The 24,546-nt window shown below is 35.3% G+C and overlaps 1 protein-coding gene across 1 annotated transcript in view; it reads right to left on the bottom strand.

Moving 5' to 3' along the window:
• The window catches only part of LOC144445031 (uncharacterized), a 42,846-nt gene that overhangs the window by 7,358 nt on the left and 10,942 nt on the right, over positions 1–24,546 (bottom strand). The window contains exons 16-32 of the mRNA XM_078134585.1: positions 23,105–23,401; positions 22,475–22,633; positions 22,016–22,137; positions 21,260–21,393; positions 20,373–20,454; positions 19,828–19,922; positions 18,925–19,083; positions 18,462–18,558; positions 17,610–17,683; positions 15,221–15,273; positions 14,339–14,343; positions 11,686–11,771; positions 11,289–11,434; positions 10,771–10,897; positions 2,360–2,399; positions 1,899–1,980; positions 280–421 (exon numbers count right to left, since the gene is read on the bottom strand). Coding sequence (XP_077990711.1) covers positions 280–421; positions 1,899–1,980; positions 2,360–2,399; positions 10,771–10,897; positions 11,289–11,434; positions 11,686–11,771; positions 14,339–14,343; positions 15,221–15,273; positions 17,610–17,683; positions 18,462–18,558; positions 18,925–19,083; positions 19,828–19,922; positions 20,373–20,454; positions 21,260–21,393; positions 22,016–22,137; positions 22,475–22,633; positions 23,105–23,401 — 1,900 coding nt within the window. The remainder of the gene's footprint in view (positions 1–279; positions 422–1,898; positions 1,981–2,359; positions 2,400–10,770; positions 10,898–11,288; positions 11,435–11,685; positions 11,772–14,338; positions 14,344–15,220; positions 15,274–17,609; positions 17,684–18,461; positions 18,559–18,924; positions 19,084–19,827; positions 19,923–20,372; positions 20,455–21,259; positions 21,394–22,015; positions 22,138–22,474; positions 22,634–23,104; positions 23,402–24,546) is intronic.

A 24,546-nucleotide genomic window follows, 5' to 3' on the forward strand; every position in this document is an offset into this window, starting at 1 on the left:
ATATCAGTATACAATTACTTTGTCCTTGAAATCACCAAAAAACTACAAATTTTGCTAGGGAAGTATTAATTTTTAAAAATGTGTAAGTTAATACTCATTGTCAAAATTCTGTGTCAAAACGCATTGTCAAAACTCATTGTCAAAATTTTCTTGTCAAATGTATGACGTCCATTGGAAAATAGCTAAGAATATGAAAATCATAATAAGAATTCGAAATTCACATAGATTGTTTGTTTGTTTGTTTGTTTGTTTGTTTGTTTGTCTGTCTGTTGGACCTACCACTATGATGAAAAACATCACAAAGAAGAACTTAAAACCGCTGATGTATCCAAGGAAACTGATGTTGGGTAGGAATACCAGTGGCGCAATAATGACAATCATCATCAAGAGAAGAAGATATGTACCATTTAGATACCAATCACTGAAAAAAATTCGCCAAACAAATATTCCGAATGTGTCAAAGTAAACAAACATTATAGTTAATTATGCTGAAGTAAAATCAAACATATATCATAATTACATTTATTAGCATTTTATAAATACAAAAATGTAGGCAATAAACTGCAAAGCACAACTTAAAGTATGTGACCTATGTATCATAACTGTTACTTTACATTAAAACATACGATTATGTTTAAAATCTAAAACGTTTGTCATATGCGATGAGCTCCATACAATGGGAAATCAGTCTGTATGGGCCGGAGTTTTAATACCAGGTTTTCGTTTGAAACTTATCAGTGGTTCCATTAGGATTATGTAGGATTGATAGTTTATTATATATTAATGAAATGTATATACAATGTACAGTAGTATAGATATTAAAGTTCGCATTGAATAGTTTCATGTTTTATACAATCGTAGAAACACTCAGCAAATGTTTAAATACACAGTTAATATGCATATCAAATATGTAATTACATGGTGTACATTATCGTGCTTGCAGACGGAGGTAAGCGCAAGCAGGCAAGTGCTGACTTGATTCTGACATTATCCCGAGATAAGAGATGGAACAAAGTCAGATTTGACTCCTTTTTGCACACACGACTGAGAGGTGTATTAACTGCCTTGCAATATAAGGAAGTATTTTCATTTGTACAAATTGTACTACGATGAAATTTGAAAGTACAGTTTTTGGTGTAGAAAATAATAGATTTCAAGGAAATTATTTTTTCTCCTTTGCTGTTTCGCTACCTTGGCAAACAATAACTACAAATGCCCTTTCAAACATAGCATCACTTTCGGGTCTTAGTTTAACCAGATTTTAGCCATATTGAACCATAGGATTAAAGAGGAATGCCACTGCAGCAGGAAATAAGGGTGTTTTCATAAAGTTTGGGTTATGGAAAGTCATTTTTATTGCACATCTTGGTTGCCAAAAACACCAAATTAAAACTCTATTGTTTTTTTTTAGTTGAGAAGCATTGCCTCATGGATGGGTCTGAATATTGATGCACACTGAATATTCATGACTATTTAGCTGAAGGAAATAAGTTGTAGGAATCATGGGTATTCAGTGTATATCTAATATTAATATTCATGTCTGTATATACGCACGAGGCATTATGTCCAGAACAAAAGAGGCGACCTAGATGTAAACTACATGCCTTCTTTAATGGCAAAACCTTTCAATTTATGTTTCTATACGCATTAATTGTTGTAATTCAAAATTCTGGGTTAAAATAATCGCACATAATATACCCCTTCATTGGCAAATTAATTTTACCAACCTATATTAAGCTTGCCCATTTAATATTACCTAATTACCGAAATCATTAATTATGCAAATGATCATTATGATAACTACATCAACAAGCTTTATAGATCACATTCACTTTGTTACTTGTACCAAATTATATTAAAACTTTTAAAATGTAAACTTACATTCATAAGACACTTACTTTGCATCGGCTCCTGCATCTGCTAATGTCCTTATAATAGCTGGTAACTCATTTTTAGAAATGAATAAATACGAAGCCGTTGCTTGGAAACATAACAAATAACAAATTAATAGTCGCAACAACAACAAAAACAAGAGGACAGATCGTGTCACTTACCACACTGTTGATAGTGGGGAAATATAGCTAAAGAAGAATAGATTCATGCCAGTAGTTTCGTCTGAGCTCAACATTATTACTGACCCTATCAGCAAATGGCCAAACTTTTCGAAGTTGAGAGAAAGTTATCACCCGAAATTATATTTAAGTATACCGCCAATTTGCACAAGTGTACCAAAGGCAGTATTAAGCCTGGGTTGAATTTTCCTTTAACATCGAAACAGCTTAATTGCTAGAAATGTGATGTATATAATTTAATGCAACTATGACATCGTTTAGCTGATTAAATAGAAAAGTACACATACCTCCAATACTCTGCAACAGAATGATGCAGATGACAAGCAACTATTAAATCATATAAAAAGAGAGAAATTCGAAATCACAAAAAACTCGAGTCTAAGACACTTGTACACGGGGTAACAATGTGAATAATGGCCATAGTGGCAGGTGAAGAAGAAGAGTAAAATCTGTAAGTGGAAGAGATGAGTTTTAAGAGAACAGCGGGAAATTGACTAAGCAGATATCAAAGATTGTGGGGAAGATTGTTGAAGGAGAAATGTAAGAGATGAACTTTTACTGGCATACGGTATTTTCAGCACACGGGTATCTGAAGAGGGTCAAAGTTGCCTAGGCTGAGCATACAGCTGAAGAAGACCAGAAAGATATCAGGAACCCGTAGCCTCCATCGAGTTATGGGAGACAGAAGAAATATGTTATAGAGAGCTAACAGACAGCCAATGTAATGAGTATAATAATAATAATTAAATAATAGTACATGATAATAATAATAATAATAGTAATAATCGGGTTTACTCTAATATTAACCACCCTACCTGGGGTAGTTTTGTATGCTGAGTTCAAAACAGGGGGTCATTTTATGAACATCTGTTGCCATGGTAACCAAAATCACCATAACATGTTAATCATTTTTCCAAAAATTGACATAAAACATTGAAAAAAAAAGATAATACAGTGAAAAAATGTCCTTGTATTAGACATGTATGAGTTAGTGCTACCTGGTGTAACATAAATTGTATAAAATTGGATGGCTGTTTCCATGGAAACATAAGGTAGGCGTGAAAATTATGTTTTCATTGCATACACATACATCTCACAAATAACATTATAAATCGGATAAATATCTTTTTATTTGCACATTGACCCCACTACCATGGGTAGTTTGTCATGCTGAATTCAAAAAAGTGGTCATTTAATGAACATCAGTTGCCATGGTAACCAAAATAACCATATTATGTGATTTTTTGAAAAATTAGTCATAAAACACTTTAAAAATTTCAAATTTAGGAAAAAACATCATTGCTGTTTGAAATGGGTTGGTGATATATGTTGTAACAAGGTTTCATGAGTTTTGAAATTATCTGTATCAAACCTATGCAATTCTAAAACTCTAAAATCACCAGAATAAATTGTAAATACCTAAAATATACCAGTAGTCCTTGACAATTCCATTTACACAGCTTGGTTCAGTCTTTTATCACAAAATCTTCAAATAAGTGTACACACACATTTGAGTACAAGTTGACATGATCGTTGACTCCAACTGTATGTTATTGTTTGAAATTGTACTTGGATTTTATCCAACAAAATATCGTCTGCTTTTAAATTCTCCAACTCAACTGACAACATCATGATGTGCGGATGCGTACGTACATATTTCCGGGTCCCAGTGACACATGCCAAATTCAAATGATAAGGACACAATATAGTTGGGATCGATCACAGTATCACTACATCGATTGTTACAGGAATATCAATATTATTATCCAGAATTTCTCAGTCGTGAAGCTTGCTGACAAGTGCAAGGTTATAAAGTAAGATGGCAACTTTTATATTTTGCGCGTGCAAGTCAACTGACGTCACTAGAATGTATTACAATGTAGCTATAGTTATCACGCGAATCACGCATGTCATGTGTACTGCATTTATGTAGATGTGTGTATGCAACGGTACACGTGTACCATACACATATAATATACACAAGCAAGATAGGCAGTGACCAGGTCACTACTTTATTGTTTACACGACTTTGCCGAACGACTAGGAATAATCAGTAATTTACAAGTTGCTAAAATTTACGCGAAGTTGACTTCAAAACAGAAAGGGGCATTGCGAATATTTTGTAATGCATGCGTAGTCCGGATTGTTTGTCTTGCCATTGTTGCGTCTACCTGGAAAATTACATACATCTCGGCGAACACACATTCATATGGACAAAGCAGTGCAGTGCATATGCCACGCTCCCACGTCAAAAATCAAAACAAAAAAAAATAAAAAAACAAAAATTTGCACTGTAAGACATGCCTAGCCATAGTTCTCTTCATCATTTTCAAATTTTATTTTATTTTAGGAGACAGGAATGTCGATATTATTATTTTATTTTACGAGACAAAAATAGTCGTAGACGATATATATGGCACACTGTGTAAGCACGGGTAGTTTTTTGAAAGATGACAAAACTGCCACTTCGCTGTAACACTGTGAGTATTACTATTAATCTTAGTATATTGTACTGCGATGACACATGATGCGTCTAGATCAAAGGGGGACCTAGCGTTCGTTCGATACTGACGTGGCCATTGAAAACCAGACTGCCGTATTTTTCTCAAAAGAAACAAATCAAAGAGATGCAGCAACCCTAATTTGCAGCTCCGACATCAGAAAAAAAAAACTGTTTTTATTTCCGACCGACTCCTGAGTTCAACACAGCAAGATTGTAAGGTTTGAACGAACATCAAACGATCCACACATGGCGTCTTAGACCAGTGTTCCATTGTAAGACAGATTATCTAAAATTGGAGAGTGGCGTCCATGGAAACATAAAATATGCTTACATTACAAATGCCATGTTTTAGTAAAGAAATACATCTGACATACACCTTAAGTACAAACGTAGTCCTGCGGAGTAATCCGGGACTCGATTCTGACAATTCTCCCTCCTACCTCAGAGTCAAGTCAGTAATATAGACTCGTGCACCGTCATGTAAGTAGGACTAGTACAAACAAACCCCATCTTGACATATTCTTGTCCTTTTCAGTTGCGCTGACATTTACAACCATGTACGTTAACGAAGTCATCAGCTCTACATACCTTTTGCTATGAACAAAGTTCAACTTTCCTTTCTTGGCAGTGTAAATCATATATACATATATATATATGCACACGTAGTACATAAACTTCAGTTGAATATATGACATGATCGTGATGGATAAGCGATGTAACATTTGATTACGTAGGTCTTTGAGTAATAAGGTCCTGTTTGACACAACATTGACAGTCGTGTACCAAAATATCCATCCAAAGTTGCGTTCAAGGAAACTGTTAGTTGCGTTATGATTGAACACAGTGCCGCTTTATATAGTTGAGGATGAGTAGCCTTCCATGCCTTCCATTTTTTAGGGAATATTGATAAATTATCCATGATTTCGCAGTTGTGTCACCATCAAGGTCGTGACCTTTTATGTGCGTTGTTTTAGTACACACACGCTGTGCATGATGCACACGTAAACACCTTGTGAATGTGATACAATGTTACACAGTGTAACAATATCATCATGCCTGGAATGACCTATATCACGTGAACTCCACATGTGTGCCGTACATTTCATAACTTCAGGTACGTTTTTGCATTCGGATTAATATATTATTACATGTTATCGGCTATTCATGAAAGTACAATTTGTAGTAAATGAAACAATATTCTACAACGTTTTACAGTAGCAGAAGACACAGGTCAAGTCAACTGTATGGCATGCCAGCACAATGACATAGCATTTTCGATTGGGATCAAATCAAAACCATACGATTTTAGAAGAGATTCAAACGACTTAAAATCTCAAAATTGTATCGCAAGTAACGCAAAGATGAAAAAATTAAATCAAGCGATTGTAGGCTGAGTGCGAATTTGACATTTACTTCCGAATACTATGTCAGATTTCCCATAGAAAAACAATGGCCATGTTCTTTTATGACAACTGAACTTTGCTCACGTTCAACTTTTTCAAATGCGCACCAATCGGTCTGAAAATTCATAAATAGAGACCAAAGGGGTTTTGTAAAAAAATCTCTTGGTTTTAGATTTGTCATTTTTTAAATTCTTTTCTGGAAAATGGTGTGCTATCGCTGACTATGTTGTTAAAACTCATTAAGAAAACCATAATGTTGTAATCTGTAAACCAGCACATTTTACCATGTACATCTACATAAATACCTCTAACTTCGTTATTCTGTAAGTAAATTACACGTAATACATACAGACTGACCTAGCAATTGCTTTCACAAAAATCAGTCTTTAATTTCATGAAAGCTGTGTGGCAAATAAAATCGAGAGTTTCGAGTTATTCCGTATATTTTAGTTTAATACCCGTCAGCAAATACATGTAATGCTATCAGCAGGTCAGAGATATGTGTCCCACGGACACTCACCACAGTCAGTACAGTACTACTGCGTTCATATCAGAAAAACTTTAAATTGATATTATTTTCACTAAACTTTGCAACATTATTTTATGACAACTAAACTTCGCTCAGCTCAAGTGCAACTTTTTCAAATGCACACCAAATTGTCTGAAAAATCCAACGGGGATTTGTGAAAATCTGAGTCATCATTACCAATACCGTAGCTGTCAATCAAATATTAGTGCCTTAAATGCTTCGGGGAATACTGGACAATTGAGATCTTTGCTGGGCCTCAGTGCTAGTGCCAATTTAGTCATAAATAAAATAATATTGTCATACTTTTATTCATATACATGGCAAGTACCAAGCTCCCAATTGTTACGACTTGAAGCTTGAATGGGAAATATTGAACAATTAGTTATGGGTGTAAAACGTCAACCTTTACACCTCCTACGTATACACACCAACCATAAGTGATATTCCTCTAAAGTTCTCGCAACATTTTTCATTATTATGTACTATTTAAACCCCTCCACTTGTAATAATAATAATAATAATAATAATAATAATAATAATAATAATAATAATAATAATAATAACAACAATTACTTTATTCGTCATGAAAAAAACATGAAAACTCCACAGACACATAGATTACATTGACACAAATAATAAATCAATCCATTATCTGGGTCATGTAAAAATGGCATGTGAACATGATATAGGTCGTTGGGTGACATGCTTTAGAAATCGGGGATCGCTCAGTTTCTTCAGCCTGGGGGGGGGGGGGGTAGATTCTTAAATTGGGGCGACAAAAAGTCACTGACCCCCCCCCCCCCATCTGTAAAACCAAAAACAGGCTGACCGCCCCCCCCCCCCATCACTTAATTCTAAAACATGATGGACCCCCCCCCCCCATATATATAATATTTATATGACAGATATTGTTTGATCGTGTCTCAGTGTGGACTGCTTGACTGTCTTGCATCTACTTTATAAGATCCAGGGTTAGCACTATTATAATTATTGACTACACAGGATAAATATATTCCAAAAGGAGTTTAATAGCATCTTGACAGTGAAAAGTATGGGAAAGCTTGAGCAGGGAATATGTATATCTCTTATGGGGGGTCCTAGGAGGTCTCCCCTTAGAAGCCCTGGAGGATTTTACTCTGAAAAGTCAATTTTGAGACTATTCAGGCCCTTTCAGACAATAATTTCCAAGCTTTAGAAGACAGCACCACCATGTAAAAAGAAAAAATATTTTTTTGAAATATTAAGTTTGACAGCATCTTGACAGTAAGAGGTAGGGGAAGAGCTTGAGACTGGGATGTGTACACCTCATGTAGTGGGGAGGGGTTCCTAGGGGGTCTCTCCCTAGAAGTCCTGGAGTTTTTTTTACTCTGAAAAGTCCATTTTTAGACTATTCAGACCCTTTCAGACAATAATTTCCAAGCTTTACAAGACAGCACCAACATGTAAAAAGCAAATACACAGGGTTGAAATACTTTTGAAATATACTTTGACAGCATCTTGACAGCAAGATGAGAAGAGCTTGAAACTAGGATATGTCCACCTCATGTGGGGTCCCATCTAGAAGCCCTGGAGAATTTTTACTCTTAACGCCAATTTTTAGGCTATTCAGACCCTTTCAAGCAATAACTCAATTCATCCTTTACAAGACAGTACCATCAAGTATCAGAAACTATTCTTTATAACTTACATAGGGTTGAAATATGTTCTTAAACAGTTAAATGGCATAATTATATACATGTAGTAAAGGTCAGCACATCTACTGGTAGTATCATTGGTCGGAGAGATTTGGCGGTTAAGGCAATTTTAGACTATCTTGGCAAACATGTCACATCTTTAAAAGACAATATTATCTCAAATTATAATTGGGTGAAATATTTAAGAAAAGTTTAATACCATTATGACAGTAAAAAGTTTGTTGGTGCATCTGATTGTTTGTTGAATGCACGAGTGACCTCTGGGGGTGAAGGAGTCCTTGGGGTTTTCCCCCTGGCAGATCTGCATTTTTTTGCTTCTATTTATAAGGCAATGTTTAGGTTATTCATAGCCTTTGAGGTAATATTTCCAAGCTTCGAATAGCTAACGTAAATGTATGTTTTAAATGAGTTTCCACTGTCACATAAATATGGCCCCGTAACATTGGTATAGTGGCATTAATATTGCATGTATAGTAAAATCACCGGAATGTTAGAGGTGGTCATACCTAGTGTATAATAAAAACTGGAATCTGATGAGATGTGGTGATTTGTAGTGTCAATAACATGTAGTGTCCAAAATAGAAAGTGTATTAATCCCTTCTGACAAGTTCATACTGACGAGTAGGGAACATTTTAGAATAACTTCTTTTATAAACTATCTATGAAGATTACCATTACAAAACCTTCAAGTTCACTTTTGCCCTCAAGTGCAATATAAGTGAAGCACTGATCGTGAAACAGCCAGGCATTTACATGACATGTTCACTAACTATTGTGGTAGCTAGGTAATACTTATGTATATTTATAGTTATGCTTGAACTAATAAGTAATATTAAAGAATTCATGTAAGAAACGGGGAAAAGAACAAATGTTTACATGTACCACATTTCAGACAAGGCTATATGCCATTGTAGAAAATAGATTTTTTTTCTTCCATCACAATCCAAAACACAATGACCCCCCTTATCCACAATTTTGAAAAAAGCATGACCCCCCCCCCACTGCCAATTTCAAAAACAGGGTGACCCCCCCCTCCCAATCCACCCCCCCCCCCAGGCCGAAGAAACTGACCGGTCCCTAAGTGGCAGTGGTGGTGGGGTGGGGATCAGCTTGTTTTGGGTTTTCCAGAGGAAGAGCTCAGAGTTTTTGTTTTGCTACATGTAGCAACATAAATAACAATAGAGAGGTTTAGATGTGCGTATTTACGTGTGTTCTATACGTGTAGCGTCATAGTCACGTGATTCGAAGCAACTCAGGCGTTCTGTATCAAACGACGCTACGTCAAGCGTCAAAATGGCGGTCTACACGTAACTGTAAATACATGTGCAGTTTTTGTCATTTTCTTCTATTAAAAGTCGTATTTTTTATATCAAAGTTCGGAAGCATAGCTTTAAACTAATTTTTTGGTTTTGGTTTGGGTAGTTGCAGGAAAATGGCAATAATACGGACAAAGTTAGAAAACAAAGACGTGTTTGGCCGGGGGGGGGGGGGGTACTCCCCCCTATAGGGTATACGTATATGTGCCGCCCTTTGCGGTAGGGGTTTTCGCTCTTTGGTCTAACATGGGTACTGTCTTTTGGGAGCTAATGAGTCCGGTGGGGTCCACATTTCACAATTGTTTATTTTGTTTGGTCTAAAATGGGGTCCCGGAAGGAACTCCTTAATAAATTCTTGACGAGTTCGGGAATTTCCCACTGCTAATTCACTGGTTGAGATAGCATGCACACTCCCTGAAATGCTTGGTTTTAGATATCGCCCCATATATAATGCACCCATAGTTCAACCACGAGTTCAATGCTGGTCTGAAATATAAATAGGGTCTTCTAAAAAGTTGGACGGTCTAGAATGGGGTATTGGTTTTGGGTCAAAATTGGTCTAAAATGGGGTCTGGGGTTGACAGCATTGGCCACACACCCCTACCAGAACTGGCCAGCGGTGGCCTTCTGGACAGAAGATGTCAACGCGCGCATTCACATTCCACTGTTTTCCACGTTTGTGTTTAGAACGCATAACTAAACACAATTTTGTACACATCATTACTTGTAAGCCTGCATGATAATGCTACCGTAGGGGTAAGCGTTCCAACGTGTATCTAAACCACTCTATTGAAAACATTGTGTAACTGCAAACATACAACTTACAGTTTGGATGCCTTTTCTCATTGCACTAATCAAATTAATAACTCTATCTTATCATGGCATAATGTTGTTCAGAATATTTTGTCGTGTGTACTATGGTTTTGTATATGACAAAATGATGACACAAAAGCATTTACTGACTGGCACACAATCTGCACTTTCCTGATTGGATCCGACTAATGCCTCTTGTTTCTGATTGGTTCCAGGGGAAGATAATCGTTTGCCTCAATAAGCAAGCAGTATAAATGAGTACCACATGATATTTGTTATCCTAAGCATTTAGCGAAACCAAAGACTATATGTACCACGAAAGTTGAGGAAGTAAGATAGGTTGTACGATGAATTGAAGGTCTGTGCCAAAGCTGATATGTATATAGTTTGATTACACTGCCTTTATAAAACATGCTGTTAAATTTGGCAAACATATTTACCTTTCCTGGCAGTCCAAGGGCACGGCTACCGATGTCTTCATATGCTTTAACATTGGCAAGATCACAGGACTTCAGCAGCAGGTGGATAGAATATGTTGACAGCAGAGCCACAATGACCAATAAGATACTGTGAAAAGATAAGTAAATCATCACAAAATAAATCGTTCACCATAAATGAAGTACGGTCATTCGTAAGGGCTATATGACATTGTATTTATGATCAGATTATGAAAAACTACACCCATTTGGCTTTAAAAGAACGCTTTATGCTATGTACATGTTGGTAGTATTTTAAATTGAGAGAGCAAAAACCTTCCTTCTTGACACTATCAGATTGGATAAAACAGAGTGTTGTTTCCATGAGACATACCTGTATGGAATATGTGCGAAGGAAGGGCCTAACACTGAGTAATGTTCGAGGAACACTTTTTCAGCAATCAAAAGCAATGTAGGTGGCGTAAAATCATGAAATGACACTCCAATTAAAGTTTAGCATGTCATGAAAGTATTTCACCAACCTGAATAAAATGATACCACTTCCCATCATGGCATAGGGCATCCCTAACATTCCACTTCCCAATATTGAACTAGTTAAATTAAAAACTGAGATCCAGAAGGATCCTTTTCTTGTGGGTCCCTCTTGGTTACCAATTCCTGATGGTTCCTACAAATATACAATAATAGTGATAGATTAGAGTTAGTAGTACAGAGCAGCCTGCAAAGAACCAGTAGTCATATTAAAAGATAAGGTGTACATTTGTGTTGCTAAAAAGGCTTCTTATTTTCCTTATTATTATTATTAGTATCAAATACTATTGTTCACTTGAAAAAATGTGATGTCATTAAAGGGGAAACAATGGCGTTTTTTATATACTGGGTTCTGGAGAGCCTATCTTATGATATTTCATCACTTACAATGCGCACATCCCATTTGGCTTCTACATCTGGAGGGTTCCTTTTCAGCATGACTAAGCTACCACCACCACCACCACCACCACCAGCTGTATTGTAATCCAGTTGGAGTGTTAATATAAACCCATGACGTTTTTTGCATCCACACATAACTTGCCTTCAAACTAGAATGTGGTGTTATGATGTAAGCGTACTTTGCATATCACAAACGTGTTTCACTGAATTAAGTACCCAATTACAAGCGCTGGCCTGTCAATTTGATATGGATTACTAGTGAAATGCGCCTATCAGCATCTTGTCTTGTTAGATGTTTACTAGATTACATCGATTCTAGCTGTTGAAAGACATCTTCAGTTAAAAGCCAAAGGATAACTATAGATCATTTCCTTGTGTACCTGTTTGAAAACAGGCGGGCTCTGCGATGATCACCTGATGAGATGGCCTAATACGAATAATTGAATAGGTTACTATTCTTACCGGATTAAAGAAGGGTTAATTTTCTGCAATGATCAGATAAAGGAAGCGTGCACAATCCGTCTCATTATATACATGATTACTATCTGTTACATACCTCATATGATTTCTGAATCAAAGGGGAACCAGCATATTCATCTTCGCCGTCTTTATCATTTACCATGCAAATCATTTCGAACAGACTTCGCCAAAATGTCTGTAAGATATTATTTCATCAGCAAGACTTCATTTGCATATTATTGATTCATTTAGTAAATCTTATTCTACAAATAAGGAATGAATAACAAATTTCAAGAGGTAACATGTAAATATGTATAATTAGTATGCATGGATACCTTCGAAACTAAAGATCTCGACGTAACCACATATAATGTGTATAGCAAACATAAATTCATTTGAATTATCTGTTTACAAGGAAGGTGTGTATCACGTGCAGTAGTTTTTGACTTATTGTGTTCACTGACTGACTGACTGACTGATTGACTGACCACTGACGGATGGACGGACGGAAGAGGTCCATTTCAAGTTGCCGGTACCGCAGGCTGTTCCCGCGGGAAACACACCTTTACCGCGGTAACAGCAGTACCGGGTTCAGCTGTCGGTAATGAGCTTGTATGCATACGGTAAACCGCCGTTACTGCGACCACTACATTATCTCCACAGTCTTGTGTGTGGCATTTCTTTTGATTATGCTGACAACACCTAAATTCATTATTCTTGAGAGAAAAATAGATCGCAAACACGTCGCACACGATGCTATTCGGAGATGTTTTGCAGGTCCAAGTATTTGTCGCAGTTTTTTTTTTTCGAAATCAAAACCACCAATTATCCGAACTCAGACACTGAGATTGATGTTCGAAACTGACACAACTTAAACAGGTACCGACATGGACTCTCACGTCACAGTATCGATAAATGATTAAAATAATAATGCCCACTCGCCAAATCGTAAAATGCGAATAAAATCTGCAATTTGCAAGAAGATTTTGGACTCAATTAGTCAAACTTGCGAAGGACACTTGCGACACCAGAAAGTCTATAAGCAATGGCGCGGCGTCTTCATCGATACGAAAATGAAGAATATTACACTGGAGGTAAGGACATTTGATAAATCATTACCTGATTCATCAATTCTATCAAAGTGGTCGACATTCACCTGTTTCTTTTTCGACGCAAAATGTCAATTTTCGTATTCAAAACTATTCATTTTGAAAGTTGTGCGTACGTACGTACGTTGTCGGTCAGAATCGGGAACTGCTAACAAGTGACCCGAGTTGTTCTTACGTTACGATCTTAGAATGAATCATTTGAAAATAATAAATACTATAAATATATATATATATATATATATATATATATATATATATACATCAGCAAAAGCTCAATGATGGGAAGCAAACGATATGTCCGAGTTGCGTAGAATGTAATAATGTGGCGATCAGATCTGTTCACACATGTAGCCACGTCATGATTACTTCAAGGACGGTCAGAGATCATGTTACGTTCTCCTTGCCATGTGCGCTTGCTTATGGTAAAAAAACAAAGAAAACTGCCCTTATAATAAAACGTGACTGCTTTATTTTAGGTTGTACATACTTCAGAAAGGATTGGCTGAAAAATCATGAGGCTACACAAGACCAAATCGAAGTAAAAAACTAACTAATAACTAACTATCAAACAAACAAACAAACAAACAAACAAACAAACAAACAAACAAACAAAATCATAACATTACTTTTCCTTGCGGAGGGTAGAAAGTGAAAAGACAAATGTTAAGAATACGGACAAAGTGGAAAAAAATATTAAAATTATTGCAAAAAAAAATCAAGGCTACCATATATTACAGCTTATCTGGTTCTGTGTAGTCTGGTTCTAATAAAGTTCTATTGAATTTTATTTATCATGGCTGCCAGATAGGACCTACGTTCGCTGGCCTCCAGATATACCCTTAAGCATTCTTTATATGTTGAATAGCCAAGACATTCTAGTTGTCCATATGTATTTGAAAAACTTATTTCTAATAAGAAGCAGGATAAATGCCACATAGACGAAACATGGGGCAGCCACATACATACTAACGTAAACGGCATCTCATGAAAATGCAATCTTCATATATTTTCATATTTTTGTATATAATCATTATTCCAATGCCTAGCATGTCAATACAAAGTGGTATTATTACCATGTCTACAACAAAGGGCAAACAAAGAACTGTCTGAACTATATGCTTGCATTAGCTGAAAGACAATCACAATGCACCAGGTATAAAAAAATCACATTGAATTCATTGTATCCCGAAATAAAGGGCATTTATCGCAAATACTTGCAAAACAATTGAACAGTTGAACCATTGCAATTTTATTGCCTTGCTAGGCTAACTGATGGAAAATTAAGATAAAAACAGTTGTGTCAGTGCAGTAAAAAGACGAATAATAATAATAATAATAATAATAGTAAAGCTAAGGGCCTATTTATCTCACACGAAAGCAATGGATAGGCTATTTAACTGTGCAAAGTTTGGTTTAGCCTAACATCTTTATGTGTACACATTTTAAAGTAACATCTTTATGCACACATTTTGGACTCTCCGTGTTAGCAGAAAGTAATACAAAATAAGTTAAATCTTATTTTAACTTAAGTATTTCTTTGAAGATGAAGCCTTCTTGAATAGTATAGCATATAGCGCTGCGTGTGTATTAAACGCAGAAAGAGTTTTCTTATTTGCAACAAGAATGTGTACTTCCCTTCTTGCCTCTAACTGATAATTGTCAGATGTAATACCACATTTACAGGTATATTATCCATGACACTGCAGTGGGTTATAAAAGAAAGCTATACGACATTGGATATTTTAGAATGAAGGCTTTCATGTTATTTGATATTAGTATAAAAGTGATGTTTTAACTTCGCTTACACTTTGCTGCATCCTTACGAATACGATTATCCATCGATTAATACTCGTCTAATAACAGCTGTTGCAAGAATGAAATTAATACCAAACGTTTATGGATTCAAGTACGAATTAATCCTTTTGTAGTTTATATGGTAGGATGTACTGACTTACCTGCAACCCCAAGAGTCAACACTCAGATGTTCAGCATCTGTAGCAATGTCCACCTAACGACAGCAAACAAATCAATGCACGTATGAGTGCGTTACGTCAAAAAACATATAATATCATATGTGGATGGACAGATTAGAATTTCACTTGAACGTCGTTAGTCACGCACCTCCGTATTGGCTTGTCCCATCGTGAACAAATGCATTCTTCATATTGTTGTAATGTTGTTGTTTAGTATCTCAATACAAAGGGATAAAATTACCATGTACACTAGACAAGTTCGAACAAATCACCATCTGAGTTACGTCTAATATGTACTGCATTTGATGAAAGACGATCTGAATACACTAAGTAATGTCTTTGTAGAAGACATTTTTCCTAATGCAATATAATCGATGCCAGGTGTTTTAGGAGAAAAAAATATTTAAATTTGACAACAAAGTGTATTGGCAAGTATGATTCATTCTGTTGCGGAGGATTCTAGCACTGGGTTCTACGTTAATGTTAAAACCAAATATATTGTTATCGATTCCAAAAATGGTCTTCATTCATATTTATAATATTAGAAATGCGGAAAATCGCGAGAATAAAATTGACTTTTTGTTCTTTACCCTATGGTCACAGTTAATGTATTGAAATGAAATCCTCATTATGTGCCAATATTTTTATTTCTTTGTTAATCCATAGACCCAGTGGGTGGAGGGTCTATGGTTAATCTAATATAATTTAGTATGTGGTCATAATAATAATAATAATAATCTTTATTTATACTAGATAGTTCTTTAAGCATATAAACACTTGTCTCCCGAGTGAGGGCCATCCCTCATGGGTACAGTGTTACTTTAATGCAGGAGGAAACTGGAGTACCCGGGGGAAAACCTGCGTTGTTCGGTAGATCAAACTGAACGACACTCTTCTTACTTACAGCGTGGTAAATTTAATCGAACCCTGAATGGGGTTCGAACCCCGACCACTCGGCCATCGACAACCCTTGGCTTTTAAGTTCATCTCACCGGTCATCTTGGCATTTAAGTTCTCTCTTGTGAGTCAAATACTTTGAACATTCAAGTGACTAATTTGTCTTTTAAGTTCTTAATTGTTTCTTTTTTTGTGTTATACTAAACATTCTCTAAGATAAAATTGCTTAATATTGCATCCCTTGGTTGTAGGTGTATTGTTATCGCGTTTATTAGTTGAGATTCTTGATATAGGACTGCGAGTTGGTTGAGGACTGGCGGATCCTGTTGTACGGGTAATCCAACTTTCGAGATATCTTATTCTCTGACACTACATCAATGTTAGCGAACGATTCACTTCATATTCACCGTAGCCTTTTTATGTCAATTTATTCCTGAAGAATGTCATGTTGATAATTAGTCAATTCTTCTGTGTTGCTACATGTTTGAATGTACCATGTTGTTTAGCCTTAAATAAAACCATTCAAAGATTTAATTCGTTTTGATAAAATCCCTGTGTAAACATTAAAATGTATCAGTTGTTTTTGTATGAGATTTAAAATCAATTTTTAAAGTCATTGAGTCGTTAACCTGTGTAGATTCAAATATTTGTGACTTTTTTCTGAGATTACAGATTCACATTGTCTACCTTGGAAATGTGATTCATATACATACTCTCAATAATGTTTTGCAACTTTGAAAGAATTTCCATGGGGCATTTGTTTTTGACTCATTTGTTCCAGCCTTTCGTGGATTGATAAGTTTAATTACTTTGGGTATCTATTGTCGTCTGGTATTCTTTTGTAATAGTGAAGAGAAGAGAAGAAGGGTGGGGTGGGGTGGAGTGGAGAGAGGAGAAGAGGAGTGGGGTGGACAGGAGTGGAGTGGAGTGGAGGGGAGAGAAGAGAAGATATACTTCAGTTCCGATAATTGTATTTTTATTTCCAATATCTTTATAAACATTTAATTTTGTATTTCCAATGTACATAAGTCAACAACATGTAAGTAGTAAAAAAAATTCAACATACATATTTGTTTTCTATACTTTCTAAGTTATCTTTGTAATATTATAGGACTTTACTACAAGTGATATTTGTACATGCACAATATAATTCCCTATGTTAGTTACTTTTAAAACTTGTTTTATGACCATCCCATTGTTAATTATCTGAAACTACCTCATCTACAATTCATATTTTTTACTTACATACAAACGGTGGTTTTTAGAGATGTTGATAAATACTTGCGCAATGAACTTCACGGGCTGGTAAAAAAACGGCTTGATTGTTAGACTACGATGAATGATGAATTTTTACCCATGAACAAATTGGCAAAAACGCTGACAATAGAGAAAGAGAGCAACATAACAATGAAGCCCCTGTCAACATTTAAAGCACACCTTAAACCCCAATATTTAGATACCACAATCTTAGTACTATATCATCAGTGGAGCCTTTAGGATCAAACAGAATCAGTTTATGTTTAGCACCAACTTTCTCGATAGCACTACCTGATAATGTTTTCCACACCTAAACTTCAATCTTAATCTAACATTGACATTTAACAGTCATCCTGGTGTCACTTTTAATAAAAAGGTTTTCCAGGGACACACCTAACAGCCCAACCACTAAATGTCAGTCTGGGAGTATCTGTCATTTTGTGTAGGCCAAAGAATATTTCACATTGCCTCCACCAACAGTTGAGCTTGTAGTGACATGTATCTGCTGTTCCTAAGGATTGCTACAATTTGGTAAATTCAAACATTGCAGTCAGATTGGTGTGCTAACACTTTTTTTGCTTTCAAAGTCAATTGCATATATTTTATTTAGTTTCTTCTATTTACAGTTGAGTAAATTTCTAGTATCCTATTTGTCCTTTACATGAATAAATAAATACTAGTATACTTGATAATGATGATATTACTATGCATGCTACAGTTTGTGAGCCGTGTATGTAGGGCTAGCTGACTTCACTCTCATCAAAGAACACAGTTCTATTCTGTCTGTTGTATATTTGGCAACGACACCCACACATTATGAGATGATCCTATTGTTTCTACTGTATATTTGGCAACCACCCCACACACATTATGGGATGATCCTATTGTTTCTACTGTATATTTGGCAACCACCCCACACACATTATGGAATGATCCTATTGTTTTCTATTGTATATTTGGCAACCACCCCCACAAATGTTGGGATGGTCCTTTTGTTTCTCTTGACAGACATACAATTTAGGCTGTTCTAAAAAAACAAGTAACTCTTCTCAGAAAAGACTGAAAATACTTTTATTAGAAGTCACACTCTGACTTCTGTCCAGTCGAGGTCTCTTACTGTTGGGTACATTTTGTGAGGAACCAGTCACACTGATGGACCTGCGAACCTGTGATAAGAAAAATATTAATAGTATTAGTATAAATACAATAGTATCATATAAAATATGTATAATATAATGTATGTACCATTTGTTTACTAGGATATTATATACCAGGAATATATCACTCTATTGCAAACCTCCCATATACTCCAAAATAAGCATACTAATCATGCCTTAAATGTAAAAAAATAAATAAATAAATAATTGCTGGTTTACTAGTTTACTGTGTCCCTTTCAGGTTTTACTTGAGATAGCTTAAATATATCATTATGCTTGCTTCAACACTGACCAGTCATGTATAAGTCTGTAACATGCATGATTTGTACATAGGTATATTATACCATGCATGAACAACATGGTCGGAATACAAACCTGGGGTTTCTTGTTAAAATTCTCCTTTGGAGGAGTAACTGATTTAAAGACAAAGTTTCTGGAATTCTTTGGACCATTAGGGTTAGCTACAGGCTTGGTTAGAGCAGCTATTTTAGCCAAGTCTTCTTTGCTGCGACATAAAAAGGACCCTCGTCTAAACTACAAAGACAAAAAAAACATATATGAAATGTAAATACACAATGATGGAAAACAACCCAGTATACATGTATGTCTGATTTGATTGACATGCAAAGCATGCTATATAATTTCACCAAAAATAGTGTAAGTATTTATTGATGTGAAAGGAGTTTTCTGATGAAGATAATAGCAATTAATTTATGGCCACAGGTGCATGCTACTACATACACAAACCAGATGTAAGCTGAATGCTACTTCTGTCAGGATTATTGTCACGATATCCTTTCTTACCATCAACATATTTACAAGATGCTTGCTTTGAAATGCCAGGTATGTCTTATGACTTCAAAATAGTGTCAGTATTTACTGGTGTGAGAGGAGTTTTGTGATTGGTCAGCCAGCAAGGTGCAAGGTGATAGCAATTTAATTTTATTTATGGACATAGGGGGCATGCTACATACATGAAAAAACCAGGGCAATCATTTCAGGGCTGGGCTGTATTAGGCAGACACAGAATTAGAAGCCCTTGACAATTCACAATACCAAAGAATCTGTGACTGACACTCATTTAACTATTAAGAAATCAATCACAGAATTTGTATATTGCTAACATGCAATAAAATTTACAAAAGTAATGCTCTGCAGTGCTAAATGACCATAAGTCAAAGTGAAGGTTAGACCAGCTATTGCAAATAGATGTGTCTTGATGTCCTTATATAGTTCAAGTGGTAGACTTAATCTAATAAAAAATGATTTGATATTCACCATAGTTTTGTGGAGTGGTTTGGGTGTACTCACTCCCTTTTCCTTGGTTGTTGGTTTCACTTGAGGTGCTGGTTGTGTTAATTCCTTTGGAGTTCCTGATAAATAAGAAACAGATTTTGTTTAACTTCTCAACAATAATGAAACAGAAGTATCTAGGATTCCAGAGTGTCTTTCAGTGGTCAAATTCTTCCAACCAAACAACGTATATATTTTCACTGCCCCAAAGTTGAATCTTCCATGTAGTAGGAAAAAAATTATCTGCAGCAACCTTATCTAAGCCATGTAATAACTATGACCAAATCAAAATCATTGGGTTTTGATGCCAGAAAAGACAACTGTAACTGTGTATTTGCAAAGGCCAACAAGTGGGTAAAATCTACTTTCCTTTCCCAGTTACCCTACTAGCGTTCTCGTCACTTGTGGTACATATATGAACCTGCATCATTCCGATTCCCCTTTCTGTTACAGGTGTTCCCAAACATTAGCAAAAAAAAAAAAACACTAGCTAATAATAAATTCGTAAAAATTGTCATTGTATATGTTACCTTTTTCTTTCTTCTGTATATTTCTAATAATCTTGGTAAATTGGCTGTCTTCATTGATGTCGAGAAGTTCACCTTCTTTCTCCTAAGAATGAAATCAACAATGAATCATAGCAAACATACAATCTTAATCAATTCACTCTTTATTTTACACCTTTATGTAAAACAGGAAAGTTTGTATTCAGTTGTAACAAGAAAGCAAAAAAATTAGTCATTGAAATTTCTCATGCAGTCATTCACAAGCCACCTTTTACCCAACAAATCTAATTGATAATTGTATTTTTTTTTGCAAGAGAAACAGTAAGCTTTCTTCTGATTTCTGTAAATTAAAATATCTGACCCTCTATTTCATCATTGTTTTCTTGAGGCAGTGCTTTTTAGTTTTTTATGGAAATAGAATAAAGTAAGACATTGACATTTGTAGATCTTCTATATTTTGGAGACTTTATGCCCCACATTACAAGTCCCACATGTGCATGATTTGAACAGTACATGTTATGGTATTAGTCTAGTCAAGGGGTTTACCCACTAGTTAATGATGAAATAATTAAATCATGAAGTGACAAGGTCCATGGCAGATGGATCAAAATGTCACATTTATTTCTAACTTACCATTCCAAAATAGTTAAATTTTACTAGGGAACAGGGCCCAGACTACCTGTAAGCTATTTCCTGACTCTCCATTTACCCACTGTTATATTTATTTTGGGTAAATAAACTGATTATTAATCTGATTATTATTATTAAAACTTTCCAATGTCAGGGATATATTGTAAAGTGTAACTTTATCAGTAGAAATTTCACTTAACAGCTCTTATCCAGTAAGCAACCATATTGTAATCACTAGAATCAAACAGAATATATCATCTTATTTCTGACTTAATGTATACCTTCTGTTGTTGTTCCAACCACTGCTCTCTTTCATACCGTTCTCTTCTCCATTTCAGTTCCTGCTCTGTTTCATTATCACTGACTTCTTCATCAGAATCAGCCCTGAACATATCCTTTTCAGATGTATTGTCATCTGGTAAAAAGAGTAATTAAACACATTAAAATAACAGAACGCCTAGACTGTCAACAGTCTTCTTGACTTTTTTGTAATTTATCTTTAATACTATTTTTGCTGCTGAAATTAATAGAATTAAAACATGGTGTGCATTGGAAATTCGATGAAGTCAAGATGACGTCGGATGATATTTTATGTGTTCCATTTGAATCCTCAGTGAATAGCGCTAGCAGCGAGCGTTCTGTATCATGTATAGAACAGAGAATGTGCACTTTACATCTGATTCATAAGATTATATCGCATGTTATGGGTTATATATGTGTACATAATTAGTAAATAAATAAATAAATATTTCATCATGTTTTTTAGGAATATGACAAAATATGATCTGAATACAGACTAAAGTGCACCATCATATGATTAATTTGACATTTATGGGCTATGGTACGCTTCATCAAAATATCAGAAAACATTTCTGAATAATTTATGCATCCTTTCTTTTATATTAAACTGCAATGTTCATTTTTACATATTATAAGAGGCGAATGTCACATATTGAACAAAGTAATCTTTAACGCATTTAAGTAGGCTTATGAGCTGAAAATGAATGCCTTCCCCAATCTGGCTATTACAAACTCACCCATATTACTCCATCGAAATCTCCGCATTCTGCCTTTACCATCACTCCATAAATCACCATCTTGTAGATACATTTCCTTATACAACCGTAATCTCCTAGCATCTTCATCCTCTACAGTTTTCCTACATTGAAAAAAATACAATTTTGTTAAAAGTACATCCTAACTGTCTCAATATACAAACATTATAATCCATTCATAGAGTTGGCATCTTGAACTCATATGTGGCCAGACAAAAGCTTATTTGCAAAACAGTGTTGCATCAGTCATTGTGTGGAAATGATGTAAAATTTGTCACTGTAGCATACACAAATGCAAGACATTTTGTTTGCATCAGTGCTGTAAGGTTGTATCTGCCTATACAATTGCATAGCAGATACGACCTCTCTACACTGAAGCGAGGATTTGTTGTAGACATCAGCTAACACTGAAAACTTTGAATGATAAAGTGATAACCTTACATGTGTATTCTGTTGATTTGGTTCTTGAGTAGTTCCTCTGATGGTAATTCTTCATCAATGGCATCAGCTTCATACTCGTCATCTTCATCATCTTCATCTTCACTACCAACATCACTACCAGACAACTCTGCCTCGTCCTCTATAAAGTTACTCAGTCGACTGAATCAAATAAAAGTATAATTGTCAATCATTTATACATAAACAAATGTGTAAAATATGTCAGAATGTTAATAATCAATGTCAAGTAACAACATTTGTTTGTGAACCATTTTTGACTGTCAAAGTATAAAACTTTGTGCTCCACAGTCTCAATGTGATGCAGGTCAACTTTCCATTGCTAGGTCTTTGGTAATCATGTTAGAGTTACTCCATGATGAAACTACTTTATTATGTCTGAAGCCTGGTTTGTGTTCACCTTTACTGCAGAAAGACAAACAGACAAGAACATAGCATACCCCTTTGGATCTAGTATATCAGTCTGTACTCATAATTCAGATTTATCTTCAGGATCATTGGTACATTATTCTGTAGTTACAATACTTATTCCAACTTTTTCAAACTTACAAGTTATATTATCAGTATGTTCACAGCCAGAGAATAAAGTTCTAGCAATCTCAGTATAAATCTTACTCTTTGACTTTAGCTTGGCCTAGTCCAACACTAATCTCTTCATCCAACTCATCTTCTAAATCTCCTTCCATCCCATCATCATCCTCTTCATGAACATCTTCCTTGTCTACATCATCATCACCATCATCTTCTTCATCACTAAATGTCATTGGTCTTGCTACTTTTTTCTCTCTCTTCTTTGTGATGTCATCATCATCATCATCATCATTGTCGTCTATGTCTGACAAGATGTGAAATGACACATCACTGTCATTGCCCTTGTCTTCTTCAATGTCTGACTTGTCTTTTCTTTGGGAGCTGAAATCATTCAATTGGTCATTGTTAGTCCCCTTTCTGTTACCGGGGTTCCCCAACCTTAGCTATAACACTAACAAGTTGCACTTTTATGATTATATTATGAAGTAATGTCCAACTTCAACACACTAAACTGATGAGTGACGAAGACTTCATATATCATTCCTATATCCTTGCTTTATTTAAGTGAAAATGACTCAGTACTGTGGCTGCAAAGAATAATTCAAATTCAAGGCACAAATGGGAAGGACAATAGGGAACTTGCAAACCCGCTATGTTGAATGCTGCATCATGGGAAATGAGATAATAAATACTAATCAAATAATATTGTAAACAATAATGTTACATTATTTGTAACCACAAATAATCAATTCATAGTTACCCTGACAATTGTGGGAGGTTAATTTTATCAGTAGCTCTAGATTAGGTATTACGATAACCACAGATAATCCCATAGTCCTTTGCATCTGAGCATGCTCAGTCTGGATTGCAAGTCACATTAAATGAAACCTCCAACAACCATATGATCAACATAGGCCTGTATTCTTATATTTCTAACATCACATAGCACAATGGCTCTTTCATTTCATTTGGGTTTTAAGATAGGTTTGGGTACCGTACACAACATCTATAGTGGTTTCCACAACCTTGTCAAATTTGTACGTTACTATCTTTTGAGAAAGGTACAAATCTGCAAACTGGCCTACTGTCTACACTTTCATTGTATCTTAACACAGGCTGAGGGTCAATGAAATTTCATAAATAACACAGAAATTTAAAACTGATTAATATACCCCAGTTTTTCTTTGCCACGACAATACACAGCTATGGCTTTAGTTCTCCAGTATATTAATTTTTCATTCAGCTGAAAATATTTGTGGCATAAGGGTTTGTCAGGGCTTGTTTTCAACTCATAGTAACAAGGGTTAGATCTTATATGCATGTCACTATGGGGTGCCGTTTGTAAACTTATTATTTAACTATATTGTTTGTTCAAAAGTCATTATTTAACGCAATTATATAATAATCATTTATTTACAAATCATGTAAGACCTGATAATTTATTTATATATAATTTATTATATAGCCGTAGTTACAAGAGCCGTTCTACAGGCATTAAATAGACGTAGCGCGTCTGGTAGTGCCTG

The sequence above is a fragment of the Glandiceps talaboti genome, chromosome 2, assembly GCF_964340395.1.
Source record: "Glandiceps talaboti chromosome 2, keGlaTala1.1, whole genome shotgun sequence".
Taxonomy (NCBI): domain Eukaryota; kingdom Metazoa; phylum Hemichordata; class Enteropneusta; family Spengelidae; genus Glandiceps; species Glandiceps talaboti.